The 18,359-nt window shown below is 53.7% G+C and overlaps 7 protein-coding genes across 7 annotated transcripts; 3 read left to right on the top strand and 4 right to left on the bottom strand.

Annotated features, from left to right (window-relative positions):
* Positions 1–3,897: 3,897 nt before the first annotated feature.
* On the bottom strand, positions 3,898–4,389 carry CTAM01_06444 (uncharacterized protein; the record flags this gene model as incomplete). The annotated part of the gene is made up of 1 exon (XM_060522471.1): positions 3,898–4,389. The coding sequence occupies one exon, from the start codon at positions 4,387–4,389 to the stop codon at positions 3,898–3,900; it is 492 nt and encodes a 163-aa protein (XP_060382730.1).
* Positions 4,390–5,768: 1,379 nt separating this feature from the next.
* On the bottom strand, positions 5,769–6,161 carry CTAM01_06443 (uncharacterized protein; the record flags this gene model as incomplete). The annotated part of the gene is made up of 1 exon (XM_060522470.1): positions 5,769–6,161. One exon carries the CDS (start codon positions 6,159–6,161, stop codon positions 5,769–5,771), a length of 393 nt encoding a protein of 130 aa, XP_060382729.1.
* A 3,020-nt stretch (positions 6,162–9,181) lies between these two features.
* CTAM01_06442 (uncharacterized protein) lies at positions 9,182–9,424 on the bottom strand (the record flags this gene model as incomplete). The annotated part of the gene is made up of 1 exon (XM_060522469.1): positions 9,182–9,424. One exon carries the CDS (start codon positions 9,422–9,424, stop codon positions 9,182–9,184), a length of 243 nt encoding a protein of 80 aa, XP_060382728.1.
* A 278-nt stretch (positions 9,425–9,702) lies between these two features.
* Positions 9,703–11,601, top strand: CTAM01_06441 (uncharacterized protein; the record flags this gene model as incomplete). Its single annotated transcript, XM_060522468.1, has 2 exons — positions 9,703–11,278; positions 11,339–11,601. The coding sequence occupies 2 exons, from the start codon at positions 9,703–9,705 to the stop codon at positions 11,599–11,601; spliced, it is 1,839 nt and encodes a 612-aa protein (XP_060382727.1).
* A 1,443-nt stretch (positions 11,602–13,044) lies between these two features.
* On the bottom strand, positions 13,045–13,632 carry CTAM01_06440 (uncharacterized protein; the record flags this gene model as incomplete). The annotated part of the gene is made up of 1 exon (XM_060522467.1): positions 13,045–13,632. One exon carries the CDS (start codon positions 13,630–13,632, stop codon positions 13,045–13,047), a length of 588 nt encoding a protein of 195 aa, XP_060382726.1.
* Positions 13,633–14,130: 498 nt separating this feature from the next.
* CTAM01_06439 (molybdenum cofactor biosynthesis protein C) lies at positions 14,131–14,883 on the top strand (the record flags this gene model as incomplete). The annotated part of the gene is made up of 1 exon (XM_060522466.1): positions 14,131–14,883. The coding sequence occupies one exon, from the start codon at positions 14,131–14,133 to the stop codon at positions 14,881–14,883; it is 753 nt and encodes a 250-aa protein (XP_060382725.1).
* A 593-nt stretch (positions 14,884–15,476) lies between these two features.
* Positions 15,477–18,177, top strand: CTAM01_06438 (uncharacterized protein; the record flags this gene model as incomplete). The annotated part of the gene is made up of 5 exons (XM_060522465.1): positions 15,477–16,010; positions 16,686–16,704; positions 16,858–17,409; positions 17,472–17,600; positions 17,663–18,177. 5 exons carry the CDS (start codon positions 15,477–15,479, stop codon positions 18,175–18,177), a joined length of 1,749 nt encoding a protein of 582 aa, XP_060382724.1.
* Positions 18,178–18,359: the final 182 nt, after the last annotated feature.

Here is an 18,359-nt window from a genome sequence, read left to right as displayed (position 1 = left end):
CACGTTGCCCAGTCTCAGTCGCCGTCTCTTCGGAGTTTTACCGTCGAGGTTGCTGTAACCGTACCTTATCTCAGCAACCATGTGTGTCTTGCAGCCCTTTTCTCGCCTTTTCCTTGCTTGTTGCTATCCGCGAGTCGCCGTTTGCTTGTCCCAGTATCAAGTTGCACGCACTCTCTGGCAGTCTGTCTGGACTCGAATAATCAGCCGGTCTTGTCCCGTCACCTCTCTGGACCGCAGCCATCCCGGTCTGGCTCTAGTCCGCAAAGCCCCCTTACCTCAGCTTTGCTGCCAGGCTAGGGTAGGTGGCCTTGAAGCTGTCAAGTCAAAGGCCTCGCGAACTGACGGTACTTTGTCCGTATGGACCTGTGGCAAGGTGTCTGTCAGTCCCTCGACCCTGAACCTGCCTGCTTGCTCAGCAGTCAAGTTAGACCGCTGAGCAGTACAGATTCTCGACCTAGACCCTCCCTCTTGTGAATCGTATGCCCTCTACATAGCATCGCTTGAGTCGATGCCCTCATCAAATAGTCTTGGGCTTCTTGGCCTTGTCTCCGTCAGCGCTCTCGTGAGTCTCGTCGAGACTCTCCTCGTCAGCAGATGTCTTGACTCTACGCTATACCTCTGGGCATGCGTCGTCCATATCCCCTCCTTTCTCCTCATATTGTACAAACTTCAGAGTCTCTGATATACAAATCTCCAAACTTGTGCAACCCTCATAATCGTACTCTCCCAAGTTCCAACCCCGGGCCATGCTTGTAAACCCATGGATGCAGCCATCATGTACAGATACGCTTTGCATCTGCAGCCTTCACTTTGTCGACCCGTCATCCAGTCCTCTTCTCCTGCCCCTACTGTACCTCTTCCCACCCCCTCGAGCTTCATCATGTCTCTTATTCGTGAGGTCCCCCGTCATCGACTGGTCCAGTTTGTACCCACTCATCCCGGGGGGGGGATCCCGGGGGGGGGGGGCTGAAGCTTTTCTAATCTCGTCAACCATCGTGACGATGTCGCCGCCGTCACTACCGACTGCCGTGTGCCGTCCCCTCTTTCTTGGCATCCCTGACCTCCCATGTGCTTTTCTCTTGCTGTCCCTCTCATCCGTACACGAGCAACGGTACGACTGAGCATTAGCAAACCTACCTTAACTCCATCTGCTCCGAGGCACCTAGCACGGGACGGGGGGCGTCAGGGCGACGCACGGAGGCCCCGATCTTGACGTGAGCATAACTCAACTTACCTCTCACCACTCGTGACTTGCGGCTTGGCCAACACGGTGTAACGGTAAAGGCCATGCGCCGTGATGCTTTCCACTCCTTCCCCCACAACAAATAACAGACACCGACTGGCTAATCGACGACGTCAATGTAACACAACGTGTGCATCCTGGCCTGCTTAGCCACCGTCAAACAATGAACTCGCAGTCTGTAGATATCGCCATTCAATGCGCAAGAGGCAAAGCCGATCCTCATCAGTACATGCCGCGTCAAAAGGATTAGGCGTCATGCAGAAACGTAAACAATTCCAACGCCGCCGTCTCTTCAGTGACGTTTGGTCGAATGCGACCCTCGAGGAGGTCCTTCGCCCAAGCTCACGAAACCGTTGAAACCGTGCCCTCCCCTCCCTCCCTCTCCCCAAGCCTGGGGTTAGACTTGGGATTGTCGCGGGAGATTGACGGACGTCTGTGGTATCGTTTTGGCATGCCGTGGGAATCGAAAGGGCAATGCGGAGAACGGACCAGAAGAGTGAGCCCAGGCCGGCCGTGGTCGTCGTTGTCGTCCGAGTTGCAAACACCACCGTCTGCCCCCCTCAGCCTCAGACATCTCATCCCCCCTGCTGATGTTGCTGCCACCACTGCACCCCATCTGTCAGACATGTTGCTTTCCCCAGCCCAGTGCAGCGCAGCATTCGGTGGGAAATCTTGACGATCTCTCGTCGCAGGAACCCAAAAAAGAAGGTCAGAGGGAACGCGCCAAGGCCATCTCCCGTCGTGCAGCGTCGGTCGTCTTCGAGACTCCCCCAGGGGCCAAGCAAGCAACAAGGCTTAGCTAGGTAGGATGCATGTAGGACGTCTCGTCTTGTCGGCGGTACGAATACTGTAGGTATCTGTAAGTGGTAATGTCTAGTGACACAATAGCCCGCAACGTCTCTATGGCCCGTGGCATAGGTTCGTATTCGACACTTCAATGTTGAATGTCTTACACTACACGATCAAGACATTTCATCTATTGGACGCCGGCTGGCACAATATCCAGCTCCTAGATGTTGCAAGGTTCCTTGCTCAGAGTCGATCGGCAAGGTTGCTCCGCCCTCTACCCTATTTTCGACGTTAATGCGCCCAGACCGAATGGCAAGTCAGCGAACCCCCCCCCCCCCCCTTTGGACGACAACCACCGAGGCTGTACTCGACGCATTCCTTTACAGAGTACCGCGGTAGGAGTTCTGTAGTGAAATTAACTTTGCCGTGCGTAAACTTCCGACGTCGACTTCATTTCGAGCCGCAAGGAGATCGTCGGCCGGGGCAGAGCCGTTCGCTGGGCCGATTAAGGTCAAACCACCCCGCTGCCCCGAAATGAGGCGAAAGTGAGAGCGGCAGGCTGCCCGCACGATCCGCATGACGGCTTCGACTCTATCCGCCGTTGCCAACGCGGCTCGATAGGGTATCTAGCACTCAATCTGGAGGCCCGGCTGCGATGAACTCTGACACCTATCGTGGCATTCATAGTTCGTTCGGGAGGCCTGTCTCAGAGTCTCAGTGCCTGCTGGTGATTCAAAGTTCGAATGGTTGTCTCCGCTTTGGAAGGATGAGCAGATTGAGAGACGACTCAGACGAGAGATACTCCCCTTGGAGTTTAGCTCAATAAAGCACCGTCCACTCCCTCTAATTATTTCCCGCATGTCTTTCGTAATCTGGCGTGCGTCGACAGCGTTGCCAATCTTTTAGGCTATGTCGCACGAGAGAGGAGCCAAAAAGGCCGCGCACGTTCGTTCAATCTCGGGAGCCTCCCATCTCGGAATGGAGCGATCTCCCATGCGCTCTCGGGATCCATAGATCCCAGGTTCACACGAATAGCGGTGGCTTGCTGGCGGACATGCGCTGCGTTATTGTGCATGCGTATCAGGATTATGCAAGGCCAAGGCTGAGTTACTCAACGTTGTATCCGCGTAGTCGCACACAACGGCTGTGGTGTACTACTGCACCATTGCCTGCCCGTGGTTGTACATTGTATGGTTTGTCTAACAGCCAAGCCTTTTCAGCGTGCGATTAGAAACCAGTCAGAGACTCCAAACAGCCCCTTCCTAGGAGACAGGCAGACAATACACGGTCCACCGAGCGAGTGTCACTGTTAGGTAGTCCGACTGCTGAAGATGCAGCGATACGGCCTTTTCGGGATGCGGGAGGGCATTCCGCAGCCTCACGTTGTGCTTTCCGTACGCTTTCAACCTTCCTTTTGACCGTATAGCTGACGACGGCGCGCTTCAGCTTCGTTTCCCGTCCGTTTGGATACTGTGGAATGTTTGGCCGTACCACGCCATCTGGAAGGGATAGCAACCAACGTCGGTCTAAAGTCGACGACAATGTGCGTGAGTAATGGCAGGCTTGGCCCCGCTGCATCAGTGCCTGTGCAAGACTGACTTGCATCGCATCAGTTGATCGCCTTGTCATACGCGAATATGACATTATCATAATCCCTTGGATCCTCAATGTTATTGTCACAATGCTCAGACTCTCGATACGAATACTTTGGGATACCTTCTGCATGTGGCCAGCCCTAGAGCATGACTGGCACGTCCCTGCCAATGAGTCTTAACCGAGCCGATGGATGAAAGAACCTGGCAAAGCTAGAGACAGGATAGTGACCGAGAGGTTCCCAGCGGTGAGGGTACTGTGATTGAGATAGATTAATAGATAGCAATAATTATGCCATGGTCCATGGGTGGTATACATTGACAAGGCCGATGATGGAGGCGAAGGGCTGATTTTTTTTTTCTCGCGCGGCTGAAAGGGGGTTCAACTGCTGCCCCCACCAAGCCAGAGAAGGCGTGGTGCGTGCAGCGTGGGCCATGGGCGAAGCCATCGACGAGGATGTCGTCGAGCAGAAAAAGTGACGACCCAATCGGGAACTTTGAAACGGCGCGGCGTGGAGGTTGTATTCGTATTTGATTGGCTGTAGACTTGGACATGACAACGGATGAAACATCGACGGCCCTTGACAAGTCGTGCGTCTCGAGACATGCAGGGATGAGGCCAGTCTTAGATTCGCCCAAGTCGTGGTTGGCCTGGGAGGCCCCGGCCGAAGAGGGGTCACTTGGAGACGCCGCGAAAGACGGATGAGGTGACGAATGCTGCTTCAACAGCCGCCCGTGGTCCCCTGCGCCGCCATCCCATCCCATAATAACAAAGTACGGCTGACATCTAGCCTATTTGCCCTGTATCGACCTGAATGACAGGCAGTAGGCAGGCATGCATTTGCTGGTTGTTCCTCTGCCTGCCTGTGAACCGTGGACCGTGGTAGTCCTCTCGAGTCTTGACAGGTCAGGGTGGACCTGCGGTTGTGCTCAACGTTGGCTTCGATGCGCTGGTGGGACAAACCGCCAACAAGCGTCAAACTGCTGCGATGCTCAGGACCTTTCGGCCTGTTGATGTTGGTAAGCGATATTCGACGAAGCCCCCTCCGAGGCTCCTCCTCCATCAGTCCACTTCGGCCCCCGACACCGCCGTGAACTTGGAAATTCGAGGAGGGGCGCATCCCCCGACACGATGCGACTCTGCAGACAAACATCGCTCGCTTGTCTCTTCGCTTCGATGATATCGAATTATCGATTGCTTCTAGACTCGGGTCCGGTCTTTGTGAGCTCATCGTATCCGCCATGACATCCCAGACCCGAAATAAGGTAATCTGGAATCCGGGATACGTTATTGTCGGAAGTTGGACCAGTAACTCGGCCCACGAGGATGAGCCGCGGCGTATGTAGGGCTACCGTTGTCTCCGAATCGAAGGATGCTGCTCCTCACCTTCCGAACAGCGGGTATAGGAACAACAACTTGCATTGATCAGCGCTTCGGAAATCTTGAAATCTCGACCGTGACTTCCAAATTTCCTTGGCTAGGCTTGCAGCTAGCCCCAGTTGTGTGAGTTGTCAGCTGGCCCGTTTGTAGATCGAATTGCCCAGAGCCGCAGGCAATATCGAATCAACATTGTGACTTGGCTACAATGCGATGTACCAGATGGTCCATACATCTCTCTTTCGCTTGTCCCAGGTACAGTTGAGACCACCTCAACGTTATCGGGGCCGGTCTGTGGTACGAGTGTTTTCCGACCGCACGAATGTGATGGTCACCAGCGCGGGTTTCTCGATGCCCTGGCAGGTTTCAATAAGATCATACTCCAAACTCCATCAGTCGTCATCGGTCTTCCATCATCAGGCTGTCGTGTTCCGGAGTTGGCGCGTCTCTCTCCGCTTGTTCGTCTCGAGATGTTGAATAGGCATGTTGATGCTCCCCTGCTCGAACACCGCCAAGACTTTTGGGACGTCGCTCTCGGGGATGCTTCCATTACTTATTGCACCTCGCTTATTGTAATCCTGCTGACAAAACTTCGAAGTGAACCACTGCGTGCGCGTTCGAGTACGAGAAACGTTACCGAATTCTGGGGATGCAAGCAGCTCGTACCGCACATCCGACGTTTGGTGCCGCAGTAAGGGCGTATTTCCACTGTACTGGTGTCAAAGTGCAGCACATTACGCAATTCGATGTTTGCAGATGCTGTAGATCATGTTTGTGATTCGATATCAGTGCGTGAATATGGCGACAGCTCGGAGCTGCCGCCAAAGGCCTGGTCGGTCGCCATGCCTTTTGCCGTTTGCCGGTGAAGAAGCTGCTTCCGCGGCAGGTTCCAGACCAAATCATCTCCGTTGCCCGCCGCCATTCCGGCCGCGCAGGTGTGGCCACTGGCCATGTCTCGGCTCTCCCCCACCGGGCAGAGCCCCGCGACATCGCATCCCTGGATTCGGCTCATCCGTCGTGCGCCTTGAAAGTCAATCTTTCTTTTGCTATTAAAAGAGTCGAGACACGTGCTATCCTCCACAATCCGAAAATGCAGGGTCTGGTGCTTCATCTCAGGGCGATCTGTGATCCGAACGAGAGGCTCCGAGGCGGTTGGCATGAGGACGTCGGCAAAATCTTGCGACGGCTCAACACGTGTCGTTTCAATAACATTGTTAGACTTTGCTGGGCGTTTACGCCGAGAGGACTTCAATCAAGAATGCGAAATGCAAAATCCGCGCCTGGGACGATGTTCGACTCAGGTACGCTTGAGAGTTGGCGTCCAGACTTGGCGATGGTCGAAGCTGATTTCAAATTCCAAATGCTTGGACGTTGCAGCCGAGCCTGCAAAAGTCAGTCCGAGGCTCTGCGGCAATGATAAAGAGACGTCTCCCCAACCGTCTGCCCATAACGTGATGGCCTGTCGTATTGACTTTCATTCCCTTCTCGTACCCTATGCAGCATTCCTGAGGTCGGTAGTGCTGCCGAGAATTGCTGTTAACACGACCGGTCCGGATTCGGTCTGATAGTCATCGGGAAGTATGCTGATGACCACGACTCGGATCGCGGTTATCTGCGAGGTAGTAGCTTGGTCAGCCAGTTGCCTGGATCAAACCCTCAGTGGCAAGCTTACGGTACAACTGCAACTTGCCATGACATGGAATCAAGGTTAAACTCTGCCGACCCCTCGAGCTGACTCAAAGCCTCCGCGTGACCTCTTGCTCAGAAAATAGGTTGATCGCAGCAATAGCCATGCTTGCTGTAGAACAAGTTGAAACGGTGGAAGGTTGACGAAGCCTACCCGAGCAACTCAATTGCAGCTGGTTTTCGTCGTTATGCCGAACCTTGATCTGGGCCCTGTGGACGAATTTTAACGTCTACTAATACGTGACATTGGCATCTCGAGCATCCGTGGCTGTACGGCGTACAATAACAACACTGGATGGAGACGTAGCCCGTTGTCGGTAGTATGTATGCCTTGAGTCCATGGCAAAGGTCGTGGTAATATCTGTGAAGTCCGGAATCCAGGTATTTGATCAAAAAAAAACTTCGATGACGTGATGAAGCCGCAGTTCGTTGTTAGGTTCTAAGTTCATGCATCGGTCAAAGGTGGGATGTACCTTATGGCTCGACGTCGTTACTTCGTCGGTCTTTCCGTTGCTTGAGTTCAATGTAAGTACCTGCTGAGGTAAGTAGGCAATGAAATCGGGCATTTTGCAAGTGGACTCCCGACCATGTGACTGTCAGGGAAGCGATAAGCCGAGATTGTGCGATAAGGTCAACCGATAAGACACCTCGAGAAAGTGGCTCAATTTACACTCTCGATCTTGCAACTAAGAAGATGATGCGATGGGACTGACTCTACCCCTCGGAGCTCGTCACGCAGGGACGGCTGTGCACGTCTCATCCACGAGGTGGGCAGTGAGCCCGTCTTGACTCTGACGTCCTGGGCTGCAATGCACCCTGACGTTGAACGCGCTGTGAAGGTGGTATTCGGTGTCAGGCCAGCCAGCCAAACGGGACATTCATATGGTTTTGCACGCGCATGTCCCGTCGGTTGATGTGCATCAAGGTGGGGGGTAATTAGACTGTCAGGCTTATTATATCGTGTACATTCTTGGCCTCGAAAGGTTGTTTACTGCGGCAACTGTCGCCCGGGTGCTCGCGAATGAAGAAGAATCAAAGAGAAATCCAGCAAAGGAGGAAAGGGTTTACCCTCATTCCTTGATTCAACCTTATGTTTCCGTTGCAACCAGCCGTCTTGCACATCGCTTTTACTAGTATATTTACCTGGCACTCGAAGGGTCGATTGAAATAAGGTCCCTTGAGTTGAATAGGTATCCATGCATTTGATAGAAAGTCTGGGCCGGGGCAGTAAGTTAAGGTATGCGGATATGTAGAGACTGACAGTAAATGAGAAAATAAGCTACCGACTGCCGTTCCGTGTATCCTGTTGGTGCCGTCATCTTTTATTGTGCTGTCATGCTTCCTTGGAAAAAGTTGTCTTGTTGATGTTACTTTCCCCTCTTTTCGGCCAATAAATATAACTTGCGGAATGAGTATCCATCCATCAGAAGCAAACCACTTCATTATTGACTGTAATTAATTTCCTCGCCCTCTTGACCTTTTTTGACCATTCGGCAAGTACATCCCTCTGGCTCCGCGAGAGTTGAAAGGGTTTTGTCAGGTATTTCCGGCAGTCTATCGACTTCGTCAAGGAGTCGTTACCACATTCTGTCCGTCCAATCTTCTATTGTGCCACACACCTCACTCAACTCACTGCCTACCTGCCTGTCCACCTGCGGAAACACGAAAGCAAACCACGCCACCCCCGTCGCCAGTTCGCCTGCCTCACCAACGCAGCAGCAGCAGCAGACCGAAACTGCAGTAATCAATTGCCTTTACCTTACCTTACGGCGTACCTTGGTGGCATAACAACAAGCCTCAATCGGGGCCGCCTCCCCTATTCTTATTTTATCTGACCGTCCTCACCTTGCAGACCTAAAGTACCTTTTAGGCTTACCGTGCCACACCGGTACCCGCAAGCCGCACCGCTCCCGCACCACCGCTGCCTCACCTAACGCAACGCAGAACACAGGCGCAGGCACAGGTGCAGCAGGCGCAGCACTTTCCTTCCTGCCTTCCCTTCCCGGCCGCTCGACCATTTTCCAATTGTCCGGTACTCGTTTCATTTCCAGACACACAGCATTGAACACTCCAACAAACCCTTTTTCCACTTCCACATCCAGATTCTACCTTTTGCTTCTGCTTCCGCCTCTGTCTCCTCTTAGTTTTGTTGTTCTCTTTGTCCCGTCTTGCAAGGCGAACTTTTACGACGACACCTTCTGCCGTAGTCCAACCTTTACGAACACCTATCGACGACACTTCTTCCCATTTCTTTCCATCACCGTGTCACTGCTGGGCTCCCCTCTCTTTTTCTCCAAATCATCTCTCAGGCTCTCTCCTCAGGTCGCATTCTCAGTCGTCAATAGTCGACACTTCCATTCTTTCGCCGGACCCCGACCTACCTCGTACTGTGTGTATGTGTGTGTGTGTGTGTGTGTGTCTACCACCAATCACTCCATCGCTGTCTCTCGCCCTCTCACCACCTCACCACCTGGTTACCAGGTAGCCATACGATTATCTCCCTCCGCCTTGGCCTCCACCCCCTCCTCTGCTCTCCTCTCCATCGTCTCCTCTCCTCCCGCCGCCGTCCTTCTTATCGGCGCTTCCACTCATTGGGCCGTTTCCCTGTTGCTGCGCACGCGACCGACCGCGTAAAGTGGCTTGGGCGAAGCGAAGAGACCCCAGCGCAGCGCTACTTTCCACTGGGACCAACCTGACGAATACGGCCGCCAGCCGACCAAAACAGCTGCTCAGCATTGTTGTGACCCCCCCGGTCTGCGTTATCCAGGGTCTCTGAATTATTGGCACTTCATTTCCCCCACCATCGTCAAAGCAGCCCAGAGCCAATCTCCCTTCGCCTTTTTTCCCTTCCGCTTGATCAGCAATCCCGCTATCGCCGCCGTCGCCGCCGCTCCCCCGTTTCCCCCCTTGGAGAGAGCCCGTCTGGCCATGATCTAGGAACGGCTTCAACCCTCCCCTCTCCGAAAATCTTAGTTTTTCGACCCAAAGAATCGCCCACTTCGACCCCGACGACCATGTCCGTTTGCGTCGAACAGTCCTTTCCTTCAACCGACGACGACGCCAACGTCACGAACAACGTCCCCCGAGACCGAGACCCCTCCGGTACCGATAGGCGACAGTCGCGAGACGACTATCATGCCAACGCCAACGCCACTGAAGAGCTGACCTCGATTATGACAGCCTCTGCCTCCATCCTTTCAACCATACTCAACACCTCATCCAACCCAGTATCACCCGGCCCATCAAGCCCACCCCTCGAGCAGGCAAAGAGCAATGAATTCGTGCCCCCGACTCGTCCAAGCAGCACGCCCTTCTTACACCCCGATCAACGGAACTCGGATTGCTGCACTCCGATGGCCGACGACGTTGATGCCTACGGCTACGGAGGCCCGGGCATCACCACTCCTTCCTATACTATCGAGACCCCCGAGGTCACGCCCTCCCTGAATTTGAATGACTTACCGGCCGAAATTCACGAATGCATTCTCGACCACCTTTTCGGATACCGAGTATCCACAAACTCCAAGAGCTCGGTAGGCATGCAGAGTGTGACCAAAAGTTGGGGAACCGCACTTCGCCATTCCCGACGCAGGGAGTTGTCGGAACTTGCTCTCGTCAGTCGCGTCTGGAGGATCCTCATCCAAGAGCGCCTATACCGTCACATCAAAATAAAGGCCACTATCGAATCGCTAGAGCTGGCCATGATGTACTTTAGCGAACACAACCACCTCCGGCACTACGTCAAGCACATTGAGATTTGGTTCCCAGTCTTCCAGCCCAAGTACGGTCCGTTGGCGTTGAGCACTACTCTTGCTCTTCCCACGGTAACAATGGACGGATTGACAAACGCGACATATACACTCCCCGCAAACAACTGCAGCCTCGAAGAGGCCTTCACCTTTGTCTCGATGGCTCTTCCTGACGTCTGTGTCCTGACTATCGAGGGAGGGGAAAGAAAGAAGGCACCAAAGGTACAGCACAGTTGGCATAAGCGACCCCCTGGCTGGCATCTGCCGACCCTTCATTCGGTTCGTACCTTGGTCACCAAAGGCCAGTGGAACCTGATGCGCGAAGACTCGGATTTCTCAGCCTTCCTCGCAGCTCTCCCCAACCTCAACGAGTGGCACGGCTCCTACAGCAAGCCCAAGTCGAAGAGTTACCTGAGCATGGCCAGCATTCTACCCAAACTACCCACAAATCTCACTTACCTCAACTTGTGCCTGGAAAGCGACTACCGGCGGGAGCTCACGTGCCCTCCATTCTACATGAAGGTTTCCAACCAGGTTCACTTCTGCTCGAAGCTGGCCGAGGCAACTCCCGCGCTGGAGCATTTGGCTTACACCGGCCGCGTTTGCAAGAATTTCTTCAATATGGCGGCGATCAGATCGGATTCGAGAACGACACGACTCAAGACGATTGACCTAACGGTCAAGAATTGCTGTCGGCCTGTACCTCAGTTCCACGATTCTGGCAGCGGAATTCAGGACATGAACTTTATTCACTCGTTCGAGATGCTTGTGTTGGCAGGCATTCACTCCATGTCGACTCTCAAGGCTCTGGACTACCTGCGGATTCGCTTCGTGGACTTGGGTAAGTCATGTCTCGCTTTTCTTCTTCTTCTTGCATTCCGTCCTTGCTAACTAGTCCCAGACTCTCCCGTCCCTCCCTTGAATCCCTACTTTGTCTTGAGAGACGGCTGGTGTTCCGGTGTCTGGAGCGACAACATCCTGGCAGAGCTGAATCGAGTCCGGCCAAACGCAAAGTTTGAGCAGTTGAGCGAGTCATTCGGCGAGGTTGGTTTCAATAAAGACGGTCGCATGATTATCAGCCCCGATTACCCTCGATCGCGAGTCTTGTCTCTCAAGCTCGCCAACTACGCACTCTTGGCGGGCAGCGTTGCTGCATTGCCCTAAAGGGTTTGTTGAACCCGCAACACCACACCAAGACGCCTTGGTACACTCCCGCATAGCGACACACCCGCACAGCGCACAGCGCACACCGATACATCCGTACGGCGGGGTTCCCTATTTTGAAATTTGACAACACCACACAACGAACATGCAAGCACAGCAATAAGGGGTTCACTTGAGAGGCGTTAATTTGAGGTTTCCGCGCCATAGATGGACAGCATCATACCCCTAATTTGATTTGGGAAAGTTCTGGGTCTGTGATTCTTGCTACCTTGACGGAGTTTGGGCTTGGCACGTGGGACGAGGGGGTAATTCGGAGTCTATAGGGCGGGAAGACTTGGTACTCCTCTATATTTGCGGCATGCTGTTCGTTTGGCTCTTGCATTTGCATGCTAAAAGAGTTGCGGAAGTCTAGTTTTGCTCCAGTCATACACAAGGTTAACGAAAAGGTTTCTTTTCCAGACAACAGGCCTTGTTACAATTACGTGATATCGTTCCATACTAGTCGCAAGTAACGTGATGTGGATGGAAAATTGTAGCGGCCATAGTCGCAGCTCCATATCATTTCCACGAGTACTGAGGTCACCCTTTCCTCCGAATCTCCTAGACGTCTAGTGCCGGTGAGGCTACATGTACCGTTCACTGACGGCTGAGGCACCAAAGCCCCGCAGGTTCTTTTGACAGACTGCCGACGTCAATACAAGATATGGGACAGTCACGCATTTGGGGTTGCTGTTGATTGTCTTGTTCTGCAGTCTATGTTTTGGTTGGCCTCGAAGCGAGTACAGACTATAATGATGCTTCGAGATATGGACTATGGTTTTCGTCTCATTCTTAAACCGGTGAATAAACCCTGGAGAAAGCATCTTATGCCATGGTCAATTTGTTGGTTATTTTTTATCAAGACTCCGATACTATGTCTGGGACGCTACTCAGAAATGGCCTTGATCGTGATAGCAAACGCGAGAAGCAAAGCTTGGGATTTGGCTTCTCAAAGTACGGCAAGCATGGGCGATACCTATTGGAGCTAGACCATAACCTAGCCAAATCCTGGATATACAGTTATTCGGGTTTTGTGTAGGGTTCCTGATTTAAATTAGAGCAGCTCCCTTCGATTTCTGATCTCCGGATTACGGCTGAGAAGTTTGAAATTAGTTGGCAGTGCAGAAGAAAGTATTCCATCCCCTAGCTTTAATTTACCAGACAGCAACTTCACCGTCAACCCGACATTCCAAAGCCAGACCAAGACCAACATGCCGACCAAGCACGTAAACCACACCTTGGAGACCCTGGATCTGAAAATCCCACTAAGCTGGAGTGCCGCGTTGGTGTAGGCGCCCTGGAACATCAAAAAGTCCCCCTTCTGAGCCGATCCAAGGAAAACAAACGGGCAGCGGAACTCACCCAAAGGAAGACCATGGCCCACCCGCAAAAGTAGACGGTATCCTATTCGGTTTCCATCCCCCTCCGAAGAAGGCGCGAAAGACGCCCGGATATGCCTAGCGGGTGGCCTTTGATGAAGTTGAAGGTGAGGAAGAGGATTGTTGCGAGGGCGAGGGCGAGAAGGGGATCCACCATAGGATGTGGACTGTTGCGGTCCATGGCGACTCGTGGGAGCCGGCGGCGAGGGCGAGTGAGGCAGTTTGGGTTACGGAGGTGAAAGTATTGGAGATGCTGGAGAGGCCTGCGAGTTCTGCGTCGTCGTGTAGTATGAGTAGGAGGATGATGGAGGTTACCCAGAGGGTATAGGATATTGGTGTGAGGCCTGGGAAGCGGAAGTCTACTTGGTGGAGGGCTGTGGCTGTTGTTGCTGTTTTTGGGGGGATGAGGAACCATTGTTCGGAGAAGTCGCGGATAGCGGTTCGAATTGGTCATGATAGTTCGTTGATGGGTGGGTGTGGTTGTGTCTGTGGTGGGATGTTGGTTGGTTTGGGGACCAACGGCATTCCGGAGACGCCCATTGAATTGCTGGATGTGGAATTTGGTGTTGATGCTGCGATGAGTGATCTTATTGGTGATGATTATGTTCCACATCAGAAGGATTTCGAGAAAAGAGGTGAGACAGGGGGGGGGGGGGGGCAAAGTAAAGATCTCTCTCTTCCCCCATGGCATAATGGCACATGGCAACATGGGGGGATAGGATGTGAAGATGTTGGGTTGGGCCAGATGATATGCAGGGCGCCCAGATGGGAAACGCCTGAGCGGATAGAGGACGGATAGACCAACGGGTAGATCGGTTTTTTGTCGATTGTTACACTAGCCCCCAGCTGCGCCATGCCGTAATCATGACGCTCTAGAACAACATCGTGTCGTACACGATGTGGGAAACGTTCAGACGCGCGGCTTACTCACCAAAAGTATCACCTCGAGCTCAATGCCGTACATCCATTCTTATCGCGGTTTACCTGCCTCATGTTGATCGCGTTACATCGCCTTTGGCAGTAGGATTCCGGATCAACGGTTCGCGCACCAACCCTTCAGATAGAAGGTCAAGCGAAACAAGGGAGAAAAGTCATCATCACAAAAAGAACCATGGGACTACCGGCGATGAGACCCCTCCTGCTAGCGGGCGGCAAGTCGACCCGGATGGGCACACCCAAACACCTCCTCCGGATGCCCGACGGAACACCCCTGTACCGGCGGCAGCTGCAACTGCTACGCACCATCTTCCCGGAGCCGCAGACGCTCTTCATCTCGCTGGCGCAGGAGTCCGAGACAGACGAGTTCCTCGATGAGTTGCTGGCGCAAGCCGCCAACCAGTCTGCCGAAGTGGAGGACTGCAAGACACCACCTCCGAGGATACAGATCCTGCGCGACTATCACCCCGCAAAGCCGGGTGCAAAGCATGCTACTGCCGGCGGCAGTGGCCCCGCCGCTGGACTCCTGGCAGCGTACCGCTACGACGCGTGGGCGTACTGGGCAGTGTTGGCGTGCGATTACCCTCTGATCCCCGCAGAAGCCTTCTTCCACCTGTTCGTCAAGCGCGACGCCGTGCCCGTGACGTGTTTCCGCACCGCCGAAGGGGTATGCGAGCCGCTGCTGGCGATTTGGGCGCCGCCTGCGCTGTCGCGTTTGGCGGAGCGGGTTGCGCGGGGGCATCCGCGGCCCGAGGAGACGGCGAGGGAGCTTGACGGGTTGATGGTTGATGCGCCGGCTGGGTGTGAGTGGTGGTTGACGAATGTGAATACCATGGAGGAGTGGGTGAAGGCTGTGGAGGAGATGAAGTTGGGGCCGCCTGGGAGGGGGGAGATTGCGCCGGAGGGTATTGTTGCGGATGTTGTGTAAGAAATCAAAAGTCACCACCCTGGTTATCAAATCGATATGCGAGCGTTGGTTTGCCGAGTTCGTGTAATATTCCACATCATGCAAAGAGTGAGTGCGCGCTCCCAAGGCAGGTACATCTCATCCGGCTCTCGGTGGACGAACAGGGCAAGAACCGGGGGACCCGCACCGGAGGACGGCCGACGGAGCCGAAGGGTGGGAACCCCGCCTGTCAGCACCTTAAACCCGAAGAAGGGGCATGTTTTTCGGTCTAAACAGCCGGGAAGCGGGGCAAAATAAGCCAAACCCCACTGGGCCGACGTCGTAAGACGTTCCCGCAGAAACAACATGCACCAACGACCAGGCAGCAGCGGCGTGCAAACAGGCAGACATTTGCATTTGAAGAAACGACATTCCATGTCAATTGCTGCCGACTATTTGAAGGAAAGTCCATTGCGGTCTTAGTGATCTGGTATTAAAGTTTGCGGTGCAGACCAACAAAGAATGTATGTGGGCCACCCTTCCGCTCAGCCGCTGTCTACCAATCCTTCCGATTTACCCCATCTAACATGACGATAGCAACATCACATGCACACGACTAGAGAAACAGAATCACCATGAGCGCACCCTTAGAACAGAACGGCTCAGGCCTATTCAGCCTACCATGGGAAATCAGAGAGAAAATCTACGAGTACTACCTCTCATTCGACCACGACGACTTTGGCGACACAGTCCGGCCGCTGCACGTCTACTTCGAGCAAGGGGAATACAAGAAACCCTTACCGCCGCTCATGTTAACCTGCAAGCGCGTCTACCGCGAACTCCACCAGCCCGTCCACGCCGACGCCATCATGCGCGTGCACTCCCACGGCTACGGCGACCGGCGCATCGGCTTCGCCGTCCACGGGACCCTGCGCTTTGAGCGCCTGCGGCGGCTGTACGTCCTCATCGCCATGGAGTATCCCAACTGGAATCGGTGGCTGGCCATCTTCGCCGAAGTAGCGCGGCGGGCGGAGGGTTTGGCGGAGCTTGTTGTTGATTGGGAGCCGAGGCCGGGGCCGCCGAACCCGAAAGTGTGGGAGGCCAAGTTGACGGAGAAGAAGCATGATGAGTTCTTTGGGGTGTTGGCCGCGTTGAAAGGGTTGGAGGTTGTGAGGTTTTATGGGGAGATGCCGGAGGGGTGGAGGGACAGGTTTGAGAGGGAGGTTGATGCGAGGCTTGTGTGTTATCGGTTTAAGTGGTGGAAGGAGACTGGGCTGGAGTGAGAATTAAAGAGGTAATGGATTGGCTGGATACAAAATAAGGCGTTTGAGGAGTTGGGATTAATGATGCTTATAGATGCCATGGCAAGACGGATAAACATCAGGCAGAATGATCTGAGAGGGCCCTGCTGTCTGCTGAGATCATGCTTTGTAACAAAACACTTAGGCCGGATGATTGGAAGATACTACCTTGTGAGAAAAGGCTGCTGGAGTCATGATACACGATCTTTCTCCTCAAGACCCTCTCACGTGACATGCATCCTCACACTTCACCTGTGAAGCATCCCGTGGATATTCACTGCTCACCTGCTCAACCACCTCAGGCACTTCTCGCCAAAGGCGAATACGACGAGTATTCCATCTTCAAGCCATACCTCGACATCCCCTACTTACCCTCTCGAATTCCTCCTGGAAAACAAGAGATCTTTTTCTCACCCACACTCTCACTTGCTTTTTTGGCAAGGCACTCTTCACGACCTTTGCTTCCACAGCAGAACCTTTGCACCGCGACAACAACCAAGCTCTTTGCTGATGACCAGAGAGTTACTCACAATGGACGTGTAGAGTATTCGCATCGTTGCTGGTATGTCTTTATTTTTTTGACGAAATTATCGCTGTTCAATTCGAACAACGCAAGCTCGTTTCTTTCACTGGATTGGCGAATATTTCAAGCACTCTACCCTGCCTTCCCAACCTGAACAGACCTCAAAGAAGTATTCTGACATGATATTTCTAGCTGGAGAGGATTCTCTTCCTCACAGCGTGCGTGTCTGCTACGAGGACGCAGAGGGCCGAGTTGTACCTTACCCTGCTTCCAACTATCGCATCATTACCGAGGAGACCCACCACCGTGAGATGATGTTCAACAGACACATCGTCAGCTACTTCCAGCTCTGCATCAACGTCATAATGGCCTACTTTTTCGGCTTCCTGGTCTGCTACGGCATGCTCAGCATCATCCGCCCTTGCTCTGCTCACGGAACCGTCAACCCGGCCTTCGAGGTCGCCGCTCGCCAGGAGTACTCCCTCGACAACACCATGAATCTTGCTCACTGCAACATCCAGCTCGAGAAGCGCGGCTACATTGACGAGGCTGCCTTTCGCCGAGCTCAGCTTGCTAACTCCCTTCGTCATGCGGGCATTACCATGCGTGACATCGACTCTGTTCTCAGCACCGACCATGAGATCACTGATGACAGCGTCAACTGGCACACTCCCGATGCTGACATCTTCGCCACTCGTGATGATGGTTGCGTTCTCAGCATCGAGACTACTGAGGGTCCTTTCTGTATGTTCCCCATACTTACCTGTTTCGTTCCTTCCCTCAGACTTTGCTGACACCATCGACAGACGTCGAGGGAGAGCTCGACCGCTTCGACCTGACCGATGGCCAGTCTGGCATTCCCATGTACCTCGACCTCCAGATCATCGACACCGAGACCTGTCAGCCCGTTCCCGACATCTGGGTTGAAGTCTGGCGTAAGTCCATACACTCTCCTATCCCTAAATCTTGGACATCCAACTAAATTCCACTACAACAGACACCAACTCCACCGGCATCTACTCCGGCGTCGTCTCCAAGGCCAACGGCGCAGGCGAAGCTGACCCCTCCAACGCAGACAAGACATTCCACCGCGGCCTCCGCAAGACCAACGCCAATGGCGCCGTCTGGTTCGGCACCAACCTGCCCGGCCACTACTCCGGCCGCACCCCACACATCCACATTATGACCCACGTCCCGGGCACCGAGCGCCTCGCCAACGGCACCATCCAGGACAACGTCGCTACCCACGCGGGCCAGCTCTTCCTCGACCAGAAGCTCGTCGATACCTTCCGCAAGCACGAGCGCTATGCCGCCAACGAGCAGACGTTCATCGAGAACAAGCAGGATTACTATTTCCGTCAGGAGGCGAACTTTACGGATCCTGTGATGAGCTATGTTCTGCTTGATCATGAGGATCGTGATATCGAGAAGGGTGTTATGGCTTGGAAGCTTGTGGGTGTGAACATGACCAATGTTCGCGAGATCCACGTGGCTCATCAGTTGGAGGGTTAGTTGGAGAAGGGGTTGGTTCGCTGGTCTTACGGACCGGTGGACATGACATCACTTCGAATCAGTCTTTTGCCTCATTGCTCTTAAAGCACCTCATTAGTAGCTTAGATGGATGGACCTGTCTCATGCTGACCCGACATGGAGATAAATGGCCTTTCCGAGAAAGCATCAATGCATCTATATGC

The sequence above is a fragment of the Colletotrichum tamarilloi genome (assembly GCF_030869305.1).
Source record: "Colletotrichum tamarilloi strain Tom-12 chromosome Unknown Scaffold_18.1, whole genome shotgun sequence".
NCBI classification, from domain to species: domain Eukaryota; kingdom Fungi; phylum Ascomycota; class Sordariomycetes; order Glomerellales; family Glomerellaceae; genus Colletotrichum; species Colletotrichum tamarilloi.
The sequence above is the reverse complement of the archived record's forward strand: the minus strand, read 5'-3'. Positions and strand labels throughout refer to the sequence as shown.